Source organism: Guillardia theta (assembly GCF_000315625.1).
Source record: "Guillardia theta CCMP2712 unplaced genomic scaffold GUITHscaffold_145, whole genome shotgun sequence".
NCBI classification, from domain to species: domain Eukaryota; class Cryptophyceae; order Pyrenomonadales; family Geminigeraceae; genus Guillardia; species Guillardia theta.
Genome location: NW_005434529.1, coordinates 31,788 through 56,556, shown reverse-complemented (window position 1 = coordinate 56,556; position 24,769 = coordinate 31,788). Strand labels below are relative to the sequence as shown.

Sequence of the window (24,769 nt, the reverse complement as noted above, 5' to 3'; positions counted from 1 at the left end):
CTTCCCTCTCCTTCTTCTCCTCATCCTGATCCTCCTCCTCCTCCTCCTCCTCCTCCTGATCATCATCATCATCATCATCATCATCATCATCATCATCATCATCATCACTGGCTCCCGCAGGCCGCCTGTCAAGAAGGTGACAGAGCCCAACTTCATCGGCAAGACGCTGAGCGAGCTTTCGCTGGTTCCTACCTCCCTCCTCAACTTCTTCTGGACGACGGAGAACGTCAGCTGACCCTCTGCTGGGGTTGAATGGAGGAGACTGACGGCTTGCATGCAGCAAGGAGCGCCTGTGTTGAAGCAGGAGCTTGCTGCCTTCGCTCAGTTCCTTGACTCCAACTCCTACACCCTTCCTCCTTCTGAGCGAGGCTCGCCGGCATGGATGAACAACCTGCGCCCTTCTGCAGAGCAGCAGCAGCAGCAGGTGGAGCGAGCAAACGCTGTTCCCAAGTGGCTGCCGCAAAAGTGAAGAGAAGGATGAGAATAACTCACCTCTAGTGCCGCTGTGAGAATGACTGCTTTTTTCTTGTTGTTGCTTTTTCCCTCCGATGATTGAAGATCTGAACTTGAACATCAGTTGTACTCAGTCACTAGCTACTTGCATGTCACACCACTTGAAGCTGATAACTGCCGCAGTGCCCAGTGCATGACTGTGACACTGGGTGCCGCGCCCACAGGCTCAGTGACTCGCCGACCTAGTCATACAGTACACTGACACACTGTGACATACATATATCATACCGTCAAAAAGAACATCATACTTGGCAAACATCATACATCCACTGATGATCACTGGATTATGCCACGGTATACAGTACTCAGACATAAGGCTGCCATACGGTTGTCTAGCCTGTAGGCTGAGTAACAAGTTCCGAACTCGTGACGTACTTGAATCACTGACTCAAAGGCCGCGTGACACTGGCAGCCCGACCCTGCTTCGGATGATAACTCACTGCCGCGGACGGTGGCTCGGACGGACAGTGCCAGCCGCTGGAGTTGTGACTGCCATAGTACGGTTGAGTCCGGATTGAAGTTGAAGCCTCCCGGCCGGGCCGGAGCCCGTACTCATTATGGCATGGCCCGGATACCGGTACAATGCCATGATGGGGGGGCCGGGCCTCGCCGGGGGCTGATTGAAAGCGGGTCACACCGGGTTCGGCGCCGCCGACGTTCGAGCTGGGAGACCGTGACTGAAAGGCTTGCTTGAACTGTGCCGCTGCCTCTGTTCCGGACCCGGCATATCACAGTGAGCCGCAGGGCCCATCATGATGGCATGCCACCGTTTCAGTGCGGCCCCGGCGGTGGGTCGGATCATCGGATGATAAAACCGTTGAACCGTTGAACCGTCACCGTTCAGGCTTCGGAACTCAGTAATTTGTCCGTTCCGCCGGGCCGCAGCCGCTGAATTCCGGGCCGCAGCCTCCGACAGTTCGGTTCGGGGGGCCCGGCCGAGGCCGAGCCGGACTTTAAGTGCCCAAGCTGCAGGGGCGGGGGACGCCCCCCCCCCCCCGGGCCGTTCACGCGGCCGGGCGGCTCGGTCGCTGAGCCTCCGAGGCTGGAGGGCCCGGCCGGACTCCCGAAGCCTTCAAGTTGGACTGGTTGGACTGAGCCTCCGAGTCAGGACCGGCGTCGCCCGGGGACGGAGTCCGGCTGAGCCAAGTTCATACGGTTGAAACCGGTTCGAGATAAGATGAAATGTATCTATGTAATTTCAGCAACAACTAGGAAATCCCAATTTAAATCTCCAAAAATCTAGCTTTACAGCACAAACAGCCTGTTATTCCTGGGTGGGGTGGTTATGACACGGGTATGTTATATGGTAAAACGCGGGGTACAGATGGGGAAACACTGAAATATTACACGGGGTAGGGTGGTATGAATTTCCTCCTTTTCACCTTCTACTACCCCTACCCTTTGGAGAAGAATTCATTAACTTAGACCCCTCCATTTGCCTTCAGTCACCCACCCACTTTACTGCATATCTCCTTCACCTGGTTTTTCACCCGTGCCTGATCTTTATATGGGACTACCCTACCCTGCTCACGGTATAACCCTGTGGAAACCACCCTACAGTATTAACCGGTTCCCATTCAATGTACCCCCTTTAATACTATTTCATACCCCACCATTGCATATCGAATCCAACAGAACGTATGACCCCAACCTACCAGTTTCAGCCTCGAACCTACCCTGCCCCAGCCTCCTCTCGCCTTGCCTACAGTTTACACCACCCTGACAGTACCACTAGTACCGTATCATTTCATGTCATTAGTAGGGGTAGTAAACACTCTTTTCAGGACCCCCACCCCTCAATTATATGATCCAGGGTTTGTGGCATTCGATCCCGCCATGCTGGTGCACTCGCGTGTTCGCACGGGGATGCAGAGCAATTTTTCCTTTCTCCTCCTCCTCCTCCTCGCCTCTCCTCTTGTCACTCAGTCGTTTCTGGTTACTTCTCGCTTGCCTCTGCCCAAGAGAGGCTCGCTCTTGGCCAGGTTGTCCCTGCGGCAGCCATCATTACATTCGTGCTCTTTGAAGGAGGGATGTGGTTGTGCGGCGTGTCGTTCCAAGCTGCGATCATGCTCTGCCATGAGCCTAGGAATGGTTGCATCCGTGTCCGAGGACGTGAAACAGCAAATTGAGAAGGACTCTAGTTTGCAAACTCCAGTAACAGTTCTGTCTGGATTCCTGGGAGCCGGAAAGACAACTTTGCTGCAGAAGATGCTGAGCGGCAAGGGAGGATTGAAGGTCGGAGTTGTCGTGAATGATCTTGCAGCGATCAACATTGACTCTAAGCTGGTGAAGACTGATGGAATCAGACAAAAGGTTCAACAGGATGGAAGCGGAGTTGACACAGACGTTATCGAGATGCAGAATGGATGTGCATGTTGCTCTGCTTCGGATGACCTTATCGAATCTCTCGGCAAACTTCTTCTGGTTGCAGCTGAGAGAGGCGAGAAGTTCGATCGCCTTGTCATCGAGGGCAGTGGTGTGACTGAGCCGAAGAACATTCGCAAACAATTCTTTGAGTTGGAACTCGTTGAGCACCCTATCACCCAGTACTGCAAGTTGCAAAACATGATCACTGTCGTTGACTCTGGAAACTTTTTGCCAATTTACAATTCTGCGGATCCTTTGCTGCTCAAGTCAGAGCTTGTTGAGGAATCTGCCTTGGAAATGCAAGCCATGCGCAAGGTTGCTTCGCTCTTGACAGAGCAAGTTGAGGTTGCAGATTACATTCTGCTTAACAAGCAGGACACCGTTACGCCAGAGAAGAACGAAGAGCTCAAGGCTGTTGTGAATGCTTTGAATCCCACTGCTACTGTATTGCCTTGCTCCTACGGTGACGTTGATGTCGGAGTCGTTTTCGGATCGAAGAAGAAGCAATGGGCGGCTGAGGGAGATGAAGAAATGGATTTCAAGAGGACTGTCGCGCAGATTCAGAGTGAAATGAGTGCAGCTTGCTCTGATCCCGACTGCAAGGACCCTACCCACAAGCACAGCGTTGTGGCCAAGGAGGAGTGCAAGGACGCCGACTGCAAGGACCCTACCCACAAGCACAGCGTTGTGGCCAAGGAGGAGTGCAAGGACGCCGACTGCAAGGACCCTACCCACAAGCACAGCGTTGTGGCCAAGGAGGAGTGCAAGGACGCCGACTGCAAGGACCCTACCCACAAGCACAGCGTTGTGGCCAAGGAGGAGTGCTCAGATCCAAATTGCAATGATCCTACCCATTCCCACAGCAAAGTTGTCGAATCTCCGCAGTCCAAGTTTGGAATCACTTCTTTCGTCTACTCCAGGTGTTGCTTGATTGCAAAAGTTGTCGATAGCTAACTTTGTATAAGGCGTCGCCCTTTCGATACCGAGAGGGTCAAGGCGGCCATCATGAAGTTACCTATTGTTGGAAATCCCGCAATCGATAACGAAGAGCAGGATCACGTAAGCATAAACCACTGGCAGCGCTTTCGCTGATGAGTGTTCCAGGAGAATAAGAAGTCTCCCATGTTCCGGGTCCTTCGAAGCAAGGGATTTATGTGGGTTTCCACCAAGCATGATGAGCCACTTTTCTGGTGAGATAATACGCTCCACAGCTGTTCCGTCAGAAGGTGGTGATCAAACATTTAGGTCCCAAGCTGGTCGATTTTTCGAACTCAAGGACTTCGGCAAATTCTGGGCCTCCACAGATCTTCGATGGTGGCCTGATGATGAGATTTCTTTGCGAGACGTGAGCTTGAGTTTGCATGCAACCCATCTCTAAAGTTATGTATTCAGATCGCACGTGATTTTGGTGGGCCTGAGAACAAGTGGGGAGATCGTCGACAAGAGATTGTCTTCATCGGACCAGAAATCGACAGGGCTGGAATTGAAACCATTCTTGATGAGTGCTTGCTGACTGAGGGTAACCTTTCTCTAGTATGCTGAAATGTGTTTTCTGATCTTGCTACAGAGGAGTTCGAGAAGTATGTGAAGGAAGAAGTCAAGCGCCCAGATCTCGTTCGCCTAGACTTCACACAAGATCCTCCGGTTCCAGTGATCAACGCTCTTGAACCAGTAGCGGTAGCGTAAGATTAGAACGACGTCTGTATTCTAGAATCTCAAAATCTACATAAAATTGCATTAAACATGTATGATCGCCCCTTGTACCCGCATTGCAGATGGATCATAATCAGGCTGGAATCGAACCAGCTAATTGCACCAGCACTGATCAAAACTATGTTTCATTGGTGTCCCGCGAAAGTCTAATACCACAATGTCAATCAACATGTTGCTGCAACAAAAACAAAGATTGGTAGAAGACAGACAGAAATCATTAAGAACGCAGCGATTTTTCCACATCAAAGTTTCAGCCACGAAAAATTAATCATTTTTCTCATTGGCGACAGGACAGTCAAGAGACAAGGGAGATTAACTCACCAACTCCCAGAAATCTGAAGACACAGCATCGATCTCGTTTCCATCATATTCCCCCTGCACAAGAAGGGAGGCGTCAACTGCTGTAATTGATCTGATCGTGATATGATTAGCTCCTCTGTGCCCTCATCCAATACATGCACACTATTGGATCCACATGGTGCGTTCGGACGATTAGAAAAATCATTGGGCAATGAAGCGCGTCATCCACACGCTCACTGTGTGTATACGTGTGCGTTTTTGCGTTTATGTGTATGTTGCTATGTGAGAGAGATAAAATTTCGTAGAACTTGATATCACCATCAGGGCATTTCACACCACAAATACATATCAGATAATCGGGGAAAAGTACAGTAAGGATCTCTCTAAGTTGTGTAACATGTGAGTGTGAGAAGCCCAGGTCCGTGTCATGTATGATCTTTACCTGGGAGGGAAGACTTCTTGCGTTGCCTTTATCTTGTGTTTTCATAAGGGGCTCACCAGCATGTTGCTCTTACCTCCTTCGGCTGTTGCATCGCGCACGTGTTGTGGAGGTCAGGATGCTTGTAACGTATTGTAACTGCTGCAACCCTGCCGTATAAAGCTGCAATAGTCAAATATTTGATAGGAATTTTTGACTATATACATGTAGTCAATGTCCCTGCAGCCTGGCCCAAACGGGGTCTAGCAAACAGGGGTGGTAAAAGGGTAGGTGGGGTTACTATGCACCCCATGTCTGCAATTGAAATAGTCAAGTTCTGTGTCACTGAGGGGTGGGGTCACTTGGGGTGGGGTCAATTGAGAAGAAACCGCATCACTTCAATTTTTGACCAGGTCTTTACCCTTCGATAATACGATTTCCAGGTGGTAGGGGTAGTAAATCAGATGAATCTGGAGGGTGGGTAATGTAATTGTGGGGTTGGATGCAATTTCTTGACTATATAGCCTTTTAAGGAAAGAAATCCATTTGGGCACCCGCAACGGCATTGAAATCGGTGGGTAGGGTGGAGGAATGACCCCCAGGGGTGGTGGTTGACAGAGCAGCTGAGTACCGGTGGAGGTATCATTGAGGATTAGGTAGGGTGGTCCCTAGTGAAGGACAATGCGGGCGCTTGTGGGGGTCAAGCGAGTGATCGACTATGCAGTGAAGGTGAGGGTGAAAGGCGATGGCTCGGGAGTCGAGACGGCAGGAGTGAAGATGTCCATGAATCCCTTCTGTGAGATCGCTGTGGAAGAGGCGGTCAGGCTGAAGGAGAAGGTAAGCGACTAGTGTTGGTTCGCGAGGTTAGGTTGCAGGGTCTCATCAGAGCTTGCTGCAGGGCATTCTCAAGGAGATCATCGCTGTTTCCATCGGACCTGCACAGGCGCAGGAGACCATTCGCACGGCTCTTGCCATGGGTGCGGATAGGGGCATGCATGTGAAGCACGACGACATCCTGCAGCCTTTGGCGGTGGCGAAGCTGCTCAAGGCTGTGGCAGAGAAGGAGAAGCCAGACATGATCCTCTTGGGAAAGCAAGCAATCGATGATGACTGCAACCAGACGGGGCAGATGCTTGCAAGCCTCATGGGTTGGCCGCAGGCGACCTTTGCCTCCAAGGTGGACGTGGAGGGCTCTAACTTGACGGTGGTGCGTGAGATCGACGGCGGGTTGGAGACTATCGGGATGAAGCTGCCTGCCGTGATCACCACAGACCTCCGCCTCAACGAGCCCAGATATGCCACCTTGCCAAACATCATGAAGGCGAAGAAGAAGAAGATCGATGCTACTGATCCAGCGGAGCTCGGAGTCGATGTTTCATCCAAGTTGCAAACTGTGAAAGTTGTAGAGCCGCCGACAAGGCAAGCAGGTGGAGTTGTTGGCAGCGTCCAAGAGCTCATGGCCAAGTTGAAAGAGAAATCTCTCATCTGAAGTGAGACAGGCGTGTTTCGCAATATGGATGCGTAGTAAATGTGAATTCGAGTGCTGGCTGTGCAATGATATTCCATTCCTCTCTTTACAAGCAAGCCGACAACTCTGATCAGTACAACCCTTGCAGCAGCCTGACGATCTGCCCGAGGCAAAGAGCCATCCCCTTGTCAAAGTTGGTAACCTAAGGCGAGTGAGGACTGTCACTCGCTGCCTCAATCGTCACCTGGTTCTCCAGCCGTCGCATCCTTTCCTCCACAGCCTGATGAATCGCTTAGCACAGAGCATCTCAACGTTACACAAGATGGAGGGGGGGAAGGAGGAGGAGAAGGAGAAGGGAGGGAGGAGGGGAGGGAGGAGGACCTGGCTGGCGATCACGACAGGGTCGTTGTGATGGCTCCTGGCAGTGCTTGCGATAGAGGGAGGAGCGCGCAAGGAATTGACGACTGCACCTGAGAGGAGTTAGCGCGAGAGACATCGCCATACTCCTAACAGGTGCCACTCACTCGCTACTTGAGACTGATGAGAGGGCATGGCGCCTGCTATGTGGATGTCCCCCTTCTCCACTGCCTTGACGTCACTCCTCCTCTCTTGCACATCTCTACACACCTTTTTCCAGGATCTGCTTGTTGGCTTGTCTCAACTGCAGCAAGCTGGTCAATCTCCGTCGACTCGGCTCTCTCTCACAGACCTGCACGATCTCATGCAGCAGCTCTTCGAACGCTTTGTTCGACATGGGATTTGCTCCCACGTTTCCACCAGCGTTTCCCTTTGCGGCTTCACTCGGTGCGCCCCCGACCCTGCCAAGATTGAGGTTGGGGATGCTGACAGCTTTTTCGATCTTTTGCAGCGTCTTGTTGACTTGCTCTGTTCCTTCCTTCATGTTCTCAACGAACGCCTGCAAGAAAGTTTCTCAGTGAGGGACAAGCTGAGCTGCAAAGTCAACTCAACCCCGAAGTGAGGAGTTGACTCCAAGAATTTCCTGTATGCTTTCTTTCTGTTCTTGAACTGTCGTAGAGCCTGAGCAACACAATATCAATGTCACGCTCCTGTTTGAGATACCGTGCATGTGAAAACCTGTAATGTTCGTGGATGATGAATGGCTCTTCTCCACCAGGACTGAATGCTAATGGCAGCAGCAAGCTTGACCCTCTTCTCGTGTTGCTCACTGACCAACAACCCATCACTCCAACTTTCCTCTCATTCACAGGATCCTCAAACCTCTCCAGGAAGGTCATGAGACGATATTCAGATGTGTTCAGCTCAAGCTTCCTGGCAACTGCTGTGATGAGGATAGCGGTGAAGGTTATCCCTCCCAGCATCGCAAACACGCACACTCCTCTTCCGAAGTGCGTGATAGGATACAAGTCGCCGTATCCTGTAGACATCATCGCCTCCAAGATCAGCCAGAGTTGATTCCAGTAGTACACTTGTTCCAGGTTGACCTGACGTGAGCATCAAACGGGGGAAGCCACGCAAGTCAGTAAAGGTTCTTTACAGGAGCCTCGGCGATGCGGAGGAGATAGGCCAACGTGAAGAGCAAGACCACAAAGCAGCCGGCAAGAGTCTCGAAGGGCACGTCCGATAGAATGGCCTTGACCGCAAGCTTGGAATCCATCACAACCTCCGTCATTCGGCTTGCGAAGTTTTTGGCTGAGTAGCGCAGGAACATCCATGTTCTGAAGTATCTCCATACCGTGTACATTCGAAGGAACATCACAGCAACAAGAACAGATTCAATGTTATACACGCTATCTCTCCCTCTCGCTTGAATGGTGATGTTGAAGCCGATGCCTGGCGCTGGGTGTACAATACAGAAAATCACTTCGAGGAAGAACTCGTAGAACAACCCGAGGTTCCAGAACGGAATGTCAGCGAACTCTCGATGATACTCCAAGTGATTGCGGAAACAAATCTCCGTTGCGATCGTCTCGTACATCCTGAAGATGGCCATGACGAGCAGGCAGGTGAAGATAGTACAGAACGCCTTCAACGCCGCCCCCCCGCTGTCTTGCCCTCTACATCGCTGCCCTCCTGGCCCCGTCACAGGGTTGGGGATACCCGCGCTCCACAGGTAGCCGGCGCTGGTGCAGTTGCCTTGGTTGAGGAAGGAAGCATCGGAGCAAGAGCCCTTCTCCTCGGCAGGGGTGGGGATGTATCCCAACCAGCAGTACTCGTTGATGGAGATCCCCATCAGCAGCCCCAGCATCGCGATGACCATCACCATCAGCTGCATCCTATGCACTCGCGCCTGGAGGGACCTCATGCTCGGGCGATCATCCTTGCTCGCCGACGTCTGCGGATGATTCCACAGGATGGCCTGGTCACCTGAGACAGAAGCAGTCGATGAGAGGCGGTACTGCACAAGATGTTGGAAAGAGAGAGGGAGGGAGAGAGAGGGAGGGAGGGAGGGAGAGGGAGGGAGAGGGAGGGAGAGGGAGGGAGGGAGGGAGGGTTGGTTTGCCTGCGAACATGGCGCGTATGTAACGGAGGAAGGCAACCAGTCGGCCACTGTTTGCGTGAGAGGTTTCCTCGTGGAGGTCATCTCCTTGCTTGCTGGTGGTCACTACGATCTCTCTCGAGTCTCGCACGGCTGGGTCAATCTTCTTGTTCCCAAAAGGAGAGTGCAATGAAAGCTTCTCCCAGAAAGTTCTTCTCGTTCCGTTCTTCTCTTCATCTCTATCATGCGGCCATGCCTGCTTCAGATCGCTCTTGAAGTCTGCTTCCTCCTTGCCTCCTCCCTGCGGAAGAGCCGTCAGCATGGCGCATAATCAGAAGCTTCGGATGTTCGCACCAGGTCCATCGGCATCTCATGGCTGTCCTTGGCGTCGCTCGCTGCTGCTTGTGCGATCTCCGACATTGAGTGCAGCTGGTTATGAGAGGATGCTTTCCCTCTACTTGTTGTGCAGGTTTGAAAACAGCGAGTTCAGTTCGAACCTGGATCAAGGCGGCTAACAGACTGGTTTGATGACTTGTTACCTGTAGCTTCTATGACAGTAGCGGCACGTCAAACTATCTGAGTCCGTCTCAGTTCACCTCCTCTCTCCTCCTCCTCCTCCTCTCTCCTCCTGTTCGTCCTCACCCTGCTACAAGCCGCTGAGCCCCATTGTCGGGCCAGCCTTGTCCGTGGAAACAAGCGGCAAGAAACCGCCTCCTGACTTCGAGGGCTCATGACAAACCCTTTTTATTTTTGAAATGTTGTGATCATATTTCGAAAATAATTTGATATAAAAGTGAATTATTTTGGACTAGTTGTGATACCCGGCGCTGTATCCATGGCGACGCTGAGCTACTCCATGTGGGACTAGCGCCTGGTGCCCGAGCGCGGAGGAAGAGAAGCAGCGGGGGGGTGGGGGGGGGGAGAGAGAAGAAACATCTGCAGGCTCATGGCGAAGATGAAGATGGAGCTGTATGGATGACAAGAGCAGGACGCGTTCACGACCAGTATGCGATTGATGAAACATATCGAACAACTGCCGGGTGTCCAGGAGTTTGTACAGGCGCACAAGAAGCTATGAGATTACGGTTTATTCTTTACAAGGAATGTCGTTTCCTTTATCACCACTCACAATCTTCCTCCTCATCCCCTTCCCCTCCTTCCCTCCCTCCTAGTCATCTCCCTCCAGGCTCTTCTCTGCTAGCTTCGCGTCAAGGTCGTGCACCTGGCGGATCCCGAGCTCGTCGTCTCCCTCCTGACTAGCTGAGCTCACAAACTGACTGTTAGCCCGCGAGTTCTGCTGCGAGATCGCCTTCCACACTCGAGCCTCGTTCTCCGCGCTGCCACGGGGCGAGTCAGGAGGATGAGGAGAAGGGGAGGAGGTAAGGGGAAGAGGGAGGCGGCATGTAAGGAGAAGGGTGTGAGGGAAAGGAGGAAGAAAGCAAGGGGCGACAAGTGAGGGAGCAGGAGCAGCAGCTACCTCTCCACACGCTTCCTGAGCTGCGCAATTTCGTCGGCCATCGCCTGCTTCTCTACCTGTGGGATCTCGTGAGTAGACTCGTGGGGCTGTGGGGAGTCTGAAGGAGAGGAGGAGGAGGGGAGGAGGAGGAGGAGGAAGTAAGGAGGGAGGGAGGAGGAGGTGGTGGTGGTGGAGGGGAAGGGAAGGAGGAGGTGCTGATGGAGGAGGAGGGGAGAGGAGAGGAGAGGAGGGGAGAGGAGAAGGGTACCTGGAGTCGCTGCTGAGCAAGCAGCATCTTTCTTAGGTTTGCCTGCTCGCGCGTGATGCCGTCGTAGACTGCCTTGGACTCTCTTTCCCCCAGCGGCATGCGAATGAGCTCAACTTGGAAAGCGTGCGACCCCCTGCCGTCCTTGTCGTGAGAAGCGAGGAAGCAGGCTACAGTTAGACGGGAAGAGGGAGGAGGAGGAGGAGGAGGAGGAGGAGGAAGAGGAGGAGGAAGAAAGGAAGGAAGGAAGGAAGGAAAGAAGAAGGAGGAGGGAGGGAGGAGCTGACAGGAGAAAGGTGGGAGATTCATCACCTCCTAAGAGAGAAGCGGACGGAGCTCCCGGGAGGTCCGAGGATCATGGCCACGAGATCGGCATAGGTGGCGCCACTGAGCTGCTTGTTGTCCACCTAATGCACATCATGAGATGCCAAGGAGAGCGAACAAAGAGGAAGGTGAGAGAAAGAAAGTCGGAGAGGAGGGGAGAGAGGGGGTGGGATGGGAGGGGAGGGGAGGGGAGAGGAGAGGAGGAGGAGGAGGAGGGCCAGACGAATATGTGGGGTCAGAGGGGCCAAGATGACGAGTGAGTGCAGAAATGTGAAGGGGAAAGCACCTCAGTCAGGATGTCCCCAGCTGAGACCGAGCCATCTTTCTCAGCGCTTCCTCCTGCTGCGAGGGATTTCACGTAGTACAAGCCTTGTGAGTTCATGTTGAGGGTGATCCCAACCCCGCACATCTTTGTTCCTGTCTCCGAGTCCTCCGTCCTCCTCTCGCTTATCTCCCCCTTGGCAGGAGAGGAGGCGCGGGGGGAGGAGGTTCCTGACTTGTTGCTGACGTCCTGCTGGGACGCGTCTTTGTCTTCCTGGCGCTCGGAGTCTGCCTCCTGCTTCTCAACTTGCTTCTGGGGCGAGACTTCCCTGCTGGGGTTCTGCTGGGGCAGGTAGGGCGGCTGGTCCATCGTCAGGTTGCTGTCAAGGTTGCTAGCTGGGTTGTTCCAGTCGTGACTGACGAGCTCTTCGTCCCCCCCTCTCCCCTCCTCCCCTCCCAGTCTCTGCCTTTCCAGCTGATCCAGGTCCCAGCTACGGTCTTGCAGGTCGTCATACATGGTGGTGGAGCCTAGCTCGTCGTTGACACTGTCCTTTAGCCTGTCGTACCCCAACGTCCTTCTCAACGCAGACATCTCCTCGGAGTCTATTGGGAAAGAGACCTCCGACTTGCCGAACATGTCCATGGATACCGATCGCTGCCTCTCCTCCTCCTCCTTCGTCAGCTCTGCTCTGCTGTCCCAGGCTAGCTTGCTCCTCTCTGTCATCTCCTGCAGTGAGAACGGCATCGGCGACCCAGACGCAGAGTCTCCCCTCCTGCTGAAGAAGTCCATGCCCGCCCCTGCGCCGCCTGCCTTCTCTCCTTCCTGCTTCCGTTTCCTCTCCTCCTCCGCTAGTTTCTTCGCCTTCTTGGCAAACTTCGACATCTTCTTGAGCAGCCGCGGCAGGGACGCGTTTCTCTGCGCATCGAACTTGCTTCTCTCCTGCATGTCGATGGGGAGGAAGCCTCGCAGGTAGCCTGCGATGTCGAACGTCTCCACCTGCTGCGCGTTCTGGTCCTCGCTGACCTCGGAGTAGTTGCGATCGAACTGAAGAGCGAGGTCAGCAGAAGGGACAGAGAGGGGAGGGGGGGGTTGAGGGTTTAGGTGCAGATAAGAACTGACAGCACGAGGAGGACGAGAAAGAGAAGCGGAGGGAGGGAGGAAGGAAAAAGGAGCAGGAGCACGAGAACAAATACAGAGCAAGTAGACGCAGCGTTCACCTCATCGTATCCCTGCTGGTTGTTGAAGTCCATGGGCTTGTAGAAGGTCAAGTCCGCCAGGTCGGCTGCCGTCTGATCCTGCGCGTTCACCTTGTCCACCTGCGCGTCCCATCGCTCGACGAGGAGGAAGCATGCAGTTGCCTGCCCGAAGAAGGACGCCTGATGGAGAGGAGTCCAGCCGAGCATGTCCACCGCGTTCACATCGGCGCCGAGGTCACAGAGAGAGTTGAGGACGGTGAGTCTGCCGAAGGCGGCGGCGACATGCAGGGGGGTCTGTCCGTGCCGTCCTTGGCTGTTGACGCTGAGCCCGAGGTTGATCAGCTCCCTCACTGTGCTGTCGTACCCTCTCTCCGCTGCCTTGAGCAGAACGTGTACCCATCCTTCGTGCTTCGAAGAGGCGTCGCCGGGCCGGAAGCAATCGGTGAAGATGCGGAGGCCCTTGGAGACAGGAGAGACCTCATTCTTCAGCTTCTGCACGAGCTCCGTGGACGAACGGTCGTCATGCGCCTCCATGAACTCCAAAGTCTTCATCACTCGCTCTTCATACATGTTCTCTTCGAACATTAGGCACCCTTCCCCGTCGCAGTCCCAGCAGTCATCGTGATGCTTCCCAAACACGTTCAGCTTCTGGATCGTACTCAAAATAGGCGTCTTTGCTAGATCCCCTAACCCTCTTCCTCCTCGAAGTCGCTGCACTCCCGTCCCATGACACCTCGGCACTACAGGATCCCCTTCCCCCTCCCCCTCCCGAGCTGGGAGTGGGTCATTAAGGCAGCGCAAGGAACGGAGAGCGCAAGTATTCAAGGGAGATGAACCTTCTCCTCTGTCGGTCAGTACATGAGAGGAGGCAGATGAACTTGTCAGACGCTCCGGGTGACCTGTACTTGAGGACAAGGGCTGTGCAGCAGGGGTCCTCTGGATAGCTGTGCCACCAAGGGCACAACAGAAAGGAGAGGGAGCAACGAAGAAGAGAAGGAAGAGAAGAGTGAAGAGGAGCTTCCTCATCGTCGCTCCTCCTTCTGTACCCGAGCCTCCTCCCACCTCCCTCACAGCCGCTGCATTCCCGCGGCCCCCCTTGCCTGCATACCCGGCGGCCGTGGTGCAACGGACCGTTGTGCAGTTGCGACAGTTAACTCGTAACTGCCGGAGCCGTAAAATGACTCTGGAGCACGCCGAGGTGGACTCGGTTGTGAGACGGGCCCGGGTTGTGATGCCGGGCCCGGACATCTCAGTGACAGCTTGAAAGTTGTAACGGATTGCAACGGTATGACCAGCAAACGGTCTTCGGTTGGCGCGAGAGAAGGCGGGAGAAGGCGTTGGATCATTGGAATGGGGGTGGGGTAGTACAATAGAGGGGGTGGTGATGATCGATGGTGGGGTACTCCACACCAGCAGTTCAACGGGGTTGGTATCTGGTTCGATTTTGATATCGAGAGACATGGGGTTTCAGGGGTGATTGTCCTGTAGTAGGAAATTAAGGAGGTGGGGTGGGTTTCCGACAACCTGCTAATCTAGTCAATGGGTGGGTCATCGTTCAAAGGCCCCTCTCGAAGAAGGGTATGGGACAACATGGGGGTAGGGTACAAATTGCGGGGTGCTACTTGATAGTCAGTAGGGTGGGTACTCGAAATAGAGTCTGAGGGTTCTGGGGGCAACCTCACGGGTAGTGGGAATAATGGATACGACCAAGGAGGGGTACTTCACCGCTTATACAAGGGGTTGTGTCCATGGATTTTCATGTAGAGAGGGGTAGTTTGAAGAATAAAGCTGGGGTAGGATGTTTCCCGTGTTCGGGTCCAAATGACAACATACCGGTATCAGTTCTGTGGGTGGGGGTAGTTGACGATGTGGGGTGGTATGGTCGTGGGTCCTTTCGAGAACAACAGGGTGGGCGGATTATTTAAATGAGGGGGTAGGGTACTGAGTAAAGGCGCGCGGCAAGAATGTCGGACCGAAAGGCTGTTGTGAAGAATGCGGACATGTCAGGTGAGAATCAAGAGAATAACACACAGGATGGAGAGGATGAAAAATACATCATACATGTGCTAGGAAAGATGATTCTGCATTTCGGTCTGTGTTCTCCACAATTCACAGAGAGACGTGAAAGTGGAATCGTGATGTCTCGGGGAATTTCAAAGGGCAGAATGGGAAAGGGATAGGGCATCAGAGCTTTGAAGTCAAGTTTAACTATGGTGTGATGTATTTATGATCTTCATCCTCCTACGTACGTCCTTGGTTATCAAACAGGAGGAAGGAAGTGGGGGGACAGCATTTCGGTTGACAGTACGTTGTGTTGCCGATGTCGCGATTGCGTGATGTGTCGGTTTGATTTTGGTCTGCACGCTCTTATCCGGATGGACGAGACATGTGAGATGATTAGATTTCAAATCTGATGTCACATGTGTCCTTATGGAGGTTGTTGAGAAACGAGGGTGGATTGAAGACAATTCTCGCCACGTGTGCAAATTGTTTATGAACCAGACAAGTGTTCAAATATGTTCTATAGTGCGAACAAAGTGATATTCATGCAGAGATATAGTAGGGTACACCATTTTACAGCATGAGTATGTTGAGATTGACAATGCCGATGATTTGAGACTGTGACATGTTTCTATTTGTTTATGTTGTTGCATGTGTTCGAAATGTCAAAGGGTTTAGGGTTTAGGCCAAGTCACCTCCCTCCCTCCTCTCGCTGCAAGCTATCATGGCCACACATCTATCGATTTGATACATGCTGTTACATTTCATGACTATCTGGTCATCTGGTTTCCTTTTGTCATGAAATTACTTGAGCACTGGTTTTCAAAAGCCTGTGATGGTTATCGATCTAGGATGTATCCGCAACAGGATCACTGACCCTCCATGTTCTGACATCTTGGCACAGAGGACATGCAGCAAGATGCGATCGATTGCGCTGCACAGGCAATGGAGAAATACAACATCGAGAAGGATATCGCTGCCTACATCAAGAAGGAGTTCGATAAGAAATACAACCCCACGTGGCATTGCATTGTAGGTAGGAACTTCGGATCGTATGTGACGCACGAGACAAAGCACTTTATCTACTTCTACTTGGGCCAAGTCGCCATCCTCCTCTTCAAGTCTGGTTGAGATTGTCAAGGATACAACAAACATGCACAGGGCAAGGAGGAGAAGATAGGCAGACGACCTGGCAGAAAGAAGCTGTTATATAAGAATGAATTGAGCTTAACCCTACCTGCAGATCACTCGCTCCCCAGGTACATGAACCCCCCGCAAACTTCTCTCCAACTCTTGCCCTCCTGGCCGACTTGCTTCATGGCCCCTGTCAGGGCTGCAGCTGAGAGCTCTTGTCCTTGCGCCAGATTGCTGGGCAGACGTCAGAGGGCGGGAAACAACGACAGCTCGTTACCTGTACATGCAGTCCATGAGACGGAGCACCTGGGCCTCCTGAGAGAGGAGGACAGGAAAGATGAGCCGCCGCACTCCGAGCTTAATCCGAAAGCAGCCGACCATGGCCAACCATGCCTGAGCAGCACCGTCACCTCCCTCCCTCCTGTCCTGGTCCCTTGCCTTGAGCCTCCTTTCCAGCTCCAGCTCCAGCTGCCTCGTCCCACTCCTCCGCTCCTCCTCCATCAGGTCGGGGTGACCGTAACCGGCAAGGACGAGAGACGAGCCGAAGAGCCGATCTTGAACCAGCAGTCAGCTGGGCGACAGCAGAGCTCTCTCCTCTCTCGCACCTCGAAAGTCTTGAACGAGGCGGGGAGGATCGACTTGGCCCCAGTCCTTCTCCCCCGAGGACAGGCAGCCCTCGGACAGAAAGACTCGCACCCTCCCTCCTTTCCCCCCCAGCTCGACCGCTGCTGAGACGTGGATCCAGCGAGTCATGGCAGCAGCCTTGCCGACGTACTCTAGCACCCGACATGAGCTCGCGCCTCTCCTCTCCTCTCCTCTCCTCTCCTCTCCTCTCCTCTCCTCTCCTCTCCTCTCCTCTCCTCTCCTCTCCTCTCTTCCTCTTACCCACGCTCGCCATCTCCTCCGAGAGCTCTTCCACAGCGAACCCACACCGCGCAAGATGTCCTGCAACCTGCGAGGGAGGGGAAGGTGGAGGGAGAGGCGAAGGATTGTTGGATGCTTGGGCCCTTTCCCTTCTTCCTCCTGTATGATTCTCAAGTTAGGCGGTAGACAAGCTAAACGAGCCAGCACACCAGACGCATCCTCCCGCTCCTCCTGCTCCTCGTCGTCACTGTCGGAGGAGTCCTCCAGCCGTTGCTGAGCAGACAGTCTGTTGGAGGGGTTGACGACAACGAGGGCCGAGGGGTCGGAGGAGACTTCCTTGCTCTTTCCCAGGGGCACAGGGACGGAGAGGTAGGAGGAGGAGGCTGAATTCTCATCACTGCGATGGTTATGGAGGAGGAAGCTGAGGGCCTTCAAGCAAGGCTCCAGGGTCAGCACGTGCCTGCGCTGAGGGTGTTAGCAAGGTGCTGGTGAAAGAGAGCAGGAGGAGGAAGAACATTTGGGAGAGGAAAGAAGAAATGGGAGAGACGGGGAGAAAGGAGAGTCAACGTGGAGCAGATGGGGAGGAGCAAAGGGGATGGAGAGTAGGAGAGGAGGGAAAGAAGTAAGGAACTTGACGACTTGCAACCTCTGGAGCAGTGGGCAACCATTCTCATCGCACATGAGATTCCATGGGAAGAGGGTCAAAACTCCAACAGGGGAGATAACAACTTCTTGCGTGTTTTTGTCTATCTGAAAGGAGAAGCAATGAGGGAGATTTGAAGAGTTGAGATGGCATGTCTTGTACCTGATCAGCAACTTGTCTCCAACACAAGTCATACAAACATCGAAACAACCTTCCTTGCCCTGATGTCGAGAATCTCTCATCCTTCTCCTCGGCCGACATCAGCGCATGGGGGAGGTTGTTCACAACGTCATCCAACAAGGTGGTCCATGTGTACTTGTGACCCTCCAAACTTCTCTTCCCGTCGTTCCTACAGAAGACAACCTCCTCCTCGCATGGAGAGATCACCCAAGTCCCGATCGTCCCCTCGTCGTCAAGGCAGGACATGACAACGATGGTCTTTCCCGTGCAGCTCGAAAGAAACTTGACATCCTCTTGGCTGAAGTTCTCAAACTCCAGCTCGTCCTCCAGCTCCTTCCACTCCATCACCCCCCCTTCCACCATCGCCACCAGCTGCTCGTACGCTTGTAGCTGCACGGTTACTAGAAGACTCTCCATCCTCTCTGTTGCTGACAATCCCTCCTCCTCTTCCTGCTTCTCCTCCTCCTCCTCGTGCTCCTTTATCTCATCCACTTCCTTCACCTCTTTCGCCTCCTCCTCGCTCTTGGAATCTCTGATTTCAATCCCCTTCTCCTTCCCTTGGGTTTTCTTCCCCCGCCTCCCCCCTCTGTATCGGATGTGGAACAGCTGCAGGGCCTTCAGCGCACGCGCCGCATGCTCGAGGAGCTGGTCGCGAGCGTCGGAGCACATGGACATGTCAGAGAACGCATCTTCCAGCAGCGACAGCGCATGTTCCATCGTCTTCCTCCCCCCCTCTCGTTCTCCCTCCTCCAGCAGCGCCATCCCCAGCCCCGTCAGTGCCCCGCACTCCTGCACGATGTCCCTGCTCTTCCTCGCGCACTCCAGGGCCTGCAGGAAGCACCTTGCGGCAGGGAGGGAGTGCCCCATGGAGGAGAGGAGGAGGCCAATGTCTGCATGCGCTTCCGCCTGCCCCCTGACGTCCTCCGTCCTCACGCACTCTTGCAGCTGACGTGAGTGACATCGCAACGCGCTCTGGGTCGCCTCCATGGACTGTAGGGCGATGCCCAGCACCCGCTCAGAGGCGTGCTCCTCCCCTCCCTCCTCCTCCCGCCTCTCCGCCATCTTGGTCAGGACCGGCAGCGCCTCCTCCGTCTGCCCCAAGGCTGCCTGGCAGCTGTCGGAGCAAATTATCAGGGAGCAGAAGGAGGGAGTGAAGAAAGAAAGAAGGGAGAGACAGAAGATTTGATCACAAGGTATATGGTAGAGGACAAGAGCAAGGAAGAAACCAAGAGGAAGAGCAGGAAGAAGAGAGGAGGAGGAGATAGGAGAGGAGGAGAGAGGAGAGGAGGAGAGAGAGGGGGAGGCAGAGAGTAGAGGGGGAGGGGAGGGGGACGATGACAGGAAAGAAGGACTTACATCCCAATCATTCCATCAAGTCGATCGATCTCCTGCTGCACATCCTCGCACTTACAACCTCTCAGGATTTCACGAGCCTGAAAGAACAAAAATAAGACGAAAAGGGAGAGGAAAGAGGGAGGGAGGGAGAGAGATGTAACCGGGACAGGGAGTGGGGAAAGGAGAAGGGAAGGGAGAGGGAGAGGAGTAAAAGGAGAGAAGTAAAGAGGAGACGAGTAGGAGGGGAGGAGTAAGAGGAGAGGAGTACAAGGAGAGCATTACTTCGCCGAACTCTGCGATTGCTTTCTCCATCTCTCCCTGACGGTGCAGAACGTTTGCGATTCTTTCCTTCTCTTGTGCGCATGCTACCAAGTCCCCCAGCTCCTGCGTGCGAGGCAAAGTGAGGAGGAGGAAGAGGAAGGAGAGGGAGGGAGGACGAGGGAGGGAGGAAAGGAGGAAGCAGAACAGAAGAGGAGGCAGGGAGAGAGGAGAAAAGGATGGAGAACATGGACGAAGAATAAGGAGGAGGGAGGGGGCAACAGAGAGGGAGGGAAGGGGGAAGGAAAAAAAGAGGAACCTTGAAGAGCTCAAAACTTTTCCTGAACGCAATGAGAGCATGATGTAGATCCCCGGACTCGAAGTGAGTAGAGGCAACGTGACTGTAGCCTTTCGCTTCTGATTCTTTTTCCCCTGCTCACTTAGATAAATTCTACTTCGCCTCCCTCCCTCCCTCCCTCCCTCCCTGACCTAATGCGATTGCAATCTGCAATGAGATGGTCAAGCTTTCAAGCGATTTCTCATACTCCCCTAAAGCTCTGCAACCATCTCGTCAGTGACCTCTCTCCCTCCCTTCCCCCTGCTCTTTCTATCCCTCTTACTCCCTCCCCTTTCTCCCCCTCCCCTGGTTCCACCGACCGCTCCCTCCATTTTGCTCTTCTCTCTTCCCTCCACTTTCCTTCCCGGTCTTCCATCACTTCATGCATAGGGAGGAGAGGAGGAGAGGAGGAGAGGAGGAGAGGAGGAGAGGAGGAGAGGAGGAGAGGAGGAGAGGAGGAGAGGAGGAGAGGAGGAGAGGAGGAGAGGGCACGAGAGGCTCTAGAGCAGCTCGCCTGTAGGAGATCCCGAGGTTCCCATGCAGCGAGCAGACGTCCATCTTGCTTGTTTCTTCGTCAACAGCCTCCACCTGCTGCTCGTAACACTCGACCGCCTCTTTACTCTTGCCCAGCATCTGGTAGACACTAGCACAGAAGCACATCACCAGAAGCACGAGGGAGGAGGAGGGGTCAGCATGAGGGAGGATGAGGGGTCATCATGAGCGAGGAGGGGGGGTCAGTACCTTCCCAGGTTGCTCAGGGCCCTCATCTTCTCGCTCTTGTCCCCCAGGCCTTCCGCGAGTTTCGCATGTCGTCGATGGCAAGTCGCTGCCTCCTCGAGCTTGTTCTGCATCTGCATGGCGATACCGCGGTAGCTCTCAGCATGCGCTGCCACCTTGAACGCACCGATCCTACTGGCGGTGCTGGAGATGTTCTCAAGGTTCTGCGAGGCCATGACCAGGTCGCCGTGCGACAGCAGCTGAATGGTGTCATTGAAGTTCATGTATCCTTTGAGCACGTTGGAGATGAAGGAAGAAAGCTCCTTTCCTTCCTCGTCTTGCGGCTCAAGCTCCAGCAGGCGATCCACATCCTCCTTTGCCTTGTTGTACTCTCCCAACCCAACATACGCTTTTGACCTCCTAAAGAGCGCCTTTGTTGCCCTCCCGTCGATCCTCAGGGCAAGGTTGCACTCCTGCAGAGCTCCCTTAGGTTTTTCAAGTTTGAGAAGGCACAGAGCCGCGTTCAGGTGACAGGAAAGCCTCATCTCGCTTCCTGCCTTTGACAGATCGCAGCTCACAGCATTCAGCGCGCGTTGGTAGCACTTGAGAGCTGCCTCAACCTTGCCCTCCTTGAAATGTTCATTCCCCTCCTTCTTTTCAGCAAGAGCTCGAGCTATGCTCTCCTTCATACCTTCCCCTCCTCCTCCTCCTCCTCCTCCTCCTCCTCCTCCTCCTCCTCCTCCTCCTCCTCCTCCTCCTCCTCCTCCTCCTCCCGTATTCCACCGCATCGTCATGTTCGCCCGACCGTCGCCCCCTGCGTCGCCCCGACACTACAGAATGGGTATGAGGGCGATGAGGAACGAGGTGGATCGAGGGCTGTATGAGGGGTCGATTGCAGGGGTCGATTTTGATGACATACAAGGAGTGTAGGGGGATGAGGGCTCGGATACTAGCAGGGTTCCACCGGCACGTGCGTGGAAAATGCCGATGACGAGGAGGACAGTGTGCAGGACGAGGAGGGAGAGGAGGAGCGAGGAGGGGGAGGGGGAGCGAGGACAAGGGGCAGAGAGAGGAGGAGGGTGAATCTTGCTTTGGATTGGATAAGATGAAGAGGAAGAGGAAGATACGAGCAAGGCAGGGGGCACTTTGTCCTGTTGGCTGAAGTGTAAGTCGAGGACGAGGACGAGGACGAGGACGAGGACAAGGATAGAGACAAGAAGCAACCAGACGTCTAGACTATATGGATATCAGATCGCATCAAGTGAGACCGTACCTGACCTTCTTGTAGATGCCCAGCATTGCCCCACGCTTCGATGCGGATGTTCTCCACAAGAAGTCCAAGTCTTCGAAAGTGAAGACCTTCGCCTCTGATTCTGAGGACGAGAAAGTCGAGGAATCTCGCGCGAAGGAGTCACGGAAGGAGAAGAAGGAGAAGGACGCGGAAGCGAAGAGGAAGGAAAAGAGGAAGAAGGTCTCTTCTGACTCGTCGGAGTCGAGCGACAGCGATGCCCCTGCGTCCAAGAAGCTCAAGTCAGACGAGGCAGACCAGCCAACGCGTCTCAGCGTCGAAGAGTTCAGGAGGAAGCTCGAGATCAAAGTCGCAGGAAGCGACTGCCCGGCTCCCTTCCAGACCTTCGAGGACGCGTCTCTCCCTCCAGAGCTCCTTGAGGCAGTCAGGCAGCAGGGCTTCAAGGCCCCCAGCGCGATTCAGAGTCAGTGCTGGCCGCTGGCGATGGCAGGAAAGGATCTGATCGCCATTGCCAAGACGGGGAGCGGAAAGACCTGCGGGTTTTTGTTCCCTGCCTTCCAGCTCATCAAGCGCTCTGTCTCGCTCCAGGTACCTGCTCCTCTTCCTCTCGCTGCCTGCTGACCTCGTCTCAGTGCCGCCGAGGTGATGGCCCTGTCGCTCTCGTGCTGGCGCCGACGAGAGAACTTGCGATCCAGATTGAGCAGGAGTGCGTGAAGTTCGCCAAGACCTCCAAGATCGTCGCCGCATGCGCGTATGGTGGGATGCCCAAGGGTCCGCAGATCCGCTCGATCATGGCAGGTCTTCACGTGCTGATCGCCACTCCAGGTAGAGACGATGATGATGATGATGATGATGTGATGACGACGACGATGATGATGATGATGATGATGAGGAGGAGGATAGCGATGGAGATGATGGTACTGATGATGACCGTGATGTTTCAGGGCGCTTGAATGACTTCCTCAAGATGAACAATCCTCCCGTTGCTCCGTTGAACAGACTGAAATATCTTGTTTTCGACGAGGCAGATCGCATGCTCGACATGGGGTTTGAACCGCAGGTGAGAGGAAGAGAGGAGAAAGGCATAAGGACGAAGAGGAAGAGGAAGAGAGAGTACGAGTACGAGGAGGGAAGAGAGGTGGTGGGTGAGAGGGCGGAGCCGGAAGAGAAAGCGGAATTTACTTTGTTTGTCTTGCTCACATGCTTGCTTCAGATCAAGGAAGTGCTCGGTGCAATCCCCAAGGAGTGTGTCTATCAGTGCCTCATGTTCACCGCTACTTGGCCGAAAGCCGTCCAGGCAAGTGAAATGACGATGGCGATGATGATGACGATGATGATAATGTTTCTGTGATCTCATGTTCTTCCTTGTCTTTGCATTTGGTTTTTGGTTCGCTCTTTGTATGTCTTTCTCTTCATGTCATTTCGTTGTGTTTGACTGATTCTCCAGCAACTCGCCACATCTTATCTCAAGAATCCGATTCAGATCACAATCGGAACCTCAGGGGACCAGCTCACTGCCAACAAAGATGTCAAGCAGGTGCAAAACCTTGCTTGCACCTTCGATCCCGTTCACAACCTCCTCTTCCTCTTCCTCTTCCTCTTCCTCTTCCTCTTCCTCTTCCTCTTCCTCTTCCTCTTCCTCTTCCTCTTCCTCTGCTTCCTCTCTGTCCCTCTTGCTCGCTTGCTTCTTTCGTTGTTGACAGTACTGTCAGATCGTGTACAACACCGCGGCCGAGGACAAGGATGACAAGTTGGTGGAGATTCTCAACGTGATCAAGGAAGAGGGAGACATGGAGGACAAGCGAATTATCATCTTTGCCAACAAGAAGAGCATGTGCGAGAGAATTATGCGCGGCTTGAAGAAGGTTTTCCTCGTTCTTGTCCTCATCCTCATCCTAGTCCTAGTCCTAGTCCTTCCACTCGCTCCTGCGTCTTTCGTCCTCGTTCTCCTCTACCTCCTCGTCCTCGTTGTAGTCCTCTTCTTCTCCCTCTTTCTACACTCTGAAAGCTTTTTCTTGCTTCCTCCTTCACCTGATGATCTTGTTGTCGCAGTTTGGATGGAATTCGGAGGCAATTCATGGGGATAAGGATCAGTGGCAGCGCAGTCAGTCGCTTGCTAACTTCACCAGTGGCAAGGTGCTCCTCCACTACCACCTTCTCTTACTCCTCTCTTCTTCGGCTCCTCCTCTCTCCTCCTCCTCCTCCTCCTCCTCCTCCTCTCTTCTCCTCCTCCTCTTTCTGTCTTCCTCCTTGGCTGGTTTCTCTTACTTTCATGATTAGACACGAATCATGATCGCAACCGACGTCGCTGCTCGAGGATTGGACGTGAAGGTGAACACCTACTACTCTTCCTCCTCACACCCATGTACCCTCCTTCCCCTCCTGCTCCAGCTCAAAAGTTCCTTCTTGAGCTGCGTTTTCTCCCTCTCCTCTTCCTCTCTCTTCTTGCTCTCACGCTGCTGCAGGGGGTGTCGCACGTTATCAACTATGACTTCCCCGGCAACGGAGCCGAGGATTGGGTTCACCGTGTTGGGCGCACTGGGAGGTACAGGAGGAGGAAGGGGAGGAGGAGGAGGAGGCTGAAATTGTGCCAGGGCTGGAGCAAGTGGGACTGCCTACACCTTCTTTGATGAAAGAGCCGACAGGAAGAGCGCACGTGAACTCTGCTCTGTGCTCAAGTGAGTGAAAGGAGGCAGGAAGGAGGGGATGGGGAGGGAGAGGAAGGAGGAGGAGAAGGATGGGGCGAGAATGCTTGTTTGTTTCTCTTACATCATATGCAGAAGCGCCCAGCAAGAAGTTCCTGACTGGTTGTCTTCCATTGCAAGCCGCGCAAGGGTAGGAACCTGCTCATCCCCTCAAGCGCTCTCCTCCACTTCCCTCTCATCCTACGCCTCTGATTGGCATCGTCTCGTCGTATTGACCGAAGTGAGCAGGGTGGTCCGGGGAAGTCTCGATGGGGCTCGCGCCCAGGAGGAGGAGGAGGAGGAGGAGGCAGAGGACGGTGAGCTTGTCCTGCTAAGTTCGAGGGAAGGTCATGACCGTTTGCCAGGGCGCCGGGAGGAAGGCGTGGAGGATACGGAGGAGGAGGAGGAGGAGGAGGGAGGAGGCAGAACGGAAGGTGGTGAAGGAGGAGCGCGTGTGCCATGTGAGACTAGAACCAATGAAGCCTAAACCTCGTTCGTTCCCTGAAGGCTTCCACCCCCTCCGACTCTCCGGGCCGACTCTCAGTGCTCTCCGACAGTCATCACGGCAGCCTGGGCCGTCAGTGTGGTCGGTGATCGGACAGTCACTGCCGCAGTGCCGATCATGTG

At 54.0% G+C, this 24,769-nt stretch overlaps 7 protein-coding genes across 7 annotated transcripts; 4 read left to right on the top strand and 3 right to left on the bottom strand.

The window, feature by feature from the left end:
* Positions 1 to 2,664: 2,664 nt before the first annotated feature.
* On the top strand, positions 2,665 to 4,389 carry GUITHDRAFT_57042 (hypothetical protein; the record flags this gene model as incomplete). Its single annotated transcript, XM_005821369.1, has 6 exons — positions 2,665 to 3,507; positions 3,604 to 3,800; positions 3,846 to 3,939; positions 3,985 to 4,070; positions 4,126 to 4,225; positions 4,273 to 4,389. Coding segments are annotated over 6 exons (1,437 nt in total), but the record flags the coding sequence as incomplete, so codon positions are not given.
* Positions 4,390 to 5,981: 1,592 nt separating this feature from the next.
* Positions 5,982 to 6,832, top strand: GUITHDRAFT_98076 (hypothetical protein). The gene is made up of 2 exons (XM_005821368.1): positions 5,982 to 6,148; positions 6,210 to 6,832. Exons 1-2 carry the CDS (start codon positions 5,993 to 5,995, stop codon positions 6,798 to 6,800), a joined length of 747 nt encoding a protein of 248 aa, XP_005821425.1. The 5' UTR covers positions 5,982 to 5,992; the 3' UTR covers positions 6,801 to 6,832.
* Positions 6,833 to 6,909: 77 nt separating this feature from the next.
* Positions 6,910 to 9,657, bottom strand: GUITHDRAFT_119369 (hypothetical protein; the record flags this gene model as incomplete). The annotated part of the gene is made up of 12 exons (XM_005821367.1): positions 6,910 to 6,981; positions 7,024 to 7,059; positions 7,161 to 7,249; positions 7,304 to 7,363; positions 7,407 to 7,440; positions 7,489 to 7,695; positions 7,749 to 7,817; positions 7,860 to 7,965; positions 8,019 to 8,242; positions 8,296 to 9,117; positions 9,299 to 9,538; positions 9,592 to 9,657. The coding sequence occupies 12 exons, from the start codon at positions 9,655 to 9,657 to the stop codon at positions 6,910 to 6,912; spliced, it is 2,025 nt and encodes a 674-aa protein (XP_005821424.1).
* Positions 9,658 to 12,878: 3,221 nt separating this feature from the next.
* On the bottom strand, positions 12,879 to 13,118 carry GUITHDRAFT_61343 (hypothetical protein; the record flags this gene model as incomplete). The annotated part of the gene is made up of 1 exon (XM_005821366.1): positions 12,879 to 13,118. A coding segment is annotated over one exon (240 nt), but the record flags the coding sequence as incomplete, so codon positions are not given.
* Positions 13,119 to 14,687: 1,569 nt separating this feature from the next.
* Positions 14,688 to 15,977, top strand: GUITHDRAFT_90482 (hypothetical protein). The gene is made up of 2 exons (XM_005821365.1): positions 14,688 to 14,747; positions 15,646 to 15,977. Exons 1-2 carry the CDS (start codon positions 14,705 to 14,707, stop codon positions 15,870 to 15,872), a joined length of 270 nt encoding a protein of 89 aa, XP_005821422.1. The 5' UTR covers positions 14,688 to 14,704; the 3' UTR covers positions 15,873 to 15,977.
* Positions 15,978 to 20,541: 4,564 nt separating this feature from the next.
* On the bottom strand, positions 20,542 to 20,865 carry GUITHDRAFT_55188 (hypothetical protein; the record flags this gene model as incomplete). Its single annotated transcript, XM_005821364.1, has 1 exon — positions 20,542 to 20,865. A coding segment is annotated over one exon (324 nt), but the record flags the coding sequence as incomplete, so codon positions are not given.
* A 632-nt stretch (positions 20,866 to 21,497) lies between these two features.
* Positions 21,498 to 24,639, top strand: GUITHDRAFT_90479 (hypothetical protein; the record flags this gene model as incomplete). The annotated part of the gene is made up of 13 exons (XM_005821363.1): positions 21,498 to 22,046; positions 22,091 to 22,283; positions 22,403 to 22,518; positions 22,672 to 22,749; positions 22,906 to 22,995; positions 23,171 to 23,323; positions 23,511 to 23,594; positions 23,739 to 23,789; positions 23,924 to 24,003; positions 24,053 to 24,136; positions 24,239 to 24,293; positions 24,392 to 24,459; positions 24,508 to 24,639. The coding sequence occupies 13 exons, from the start codon at positions 21,498 to 21,500 to the stop codon at positions 24,581 to 24,583; spliced, it is 1,677 nt and encodes a 558-aa protein (XP_005821420.1). The 3' UTR covers positions 24,584 to 24,639.
* Positions 24,640 to 24,769: the final 130 nt, after the last annotated feature.

Coding starts and splice junctions, on each gene's coding strand:
- GUITHDRAFT_90482 (XM_005821365.1), top strand. CDS start 14,705: ATGTCGGACCGAAAGGCTGTTGTGAAGAATGCGGACATGTCAG. Junction 14,748..15,645: donor GAAGAATGCGGACATGTCAG/GTGAGAATCAAG, acceptor ATCTTGGCACAG/AGGACATGCAGCAAGATGCG.
- GUITHDRAFT_98076 (XM_005821368.1), top strand. CDS start 5,993: ATGCGGGCGCTTGTGGGGGTCAAGCGAGTGATCGACTATGCAGTGAAG. Junction 6,149..6,209: donor CGGTCAGGCTGAAGGAGAAG/GTAAGCGACTAG, acceptor AGCTTGCTGCAG/GGCATTCTCAAGGAGATCAT.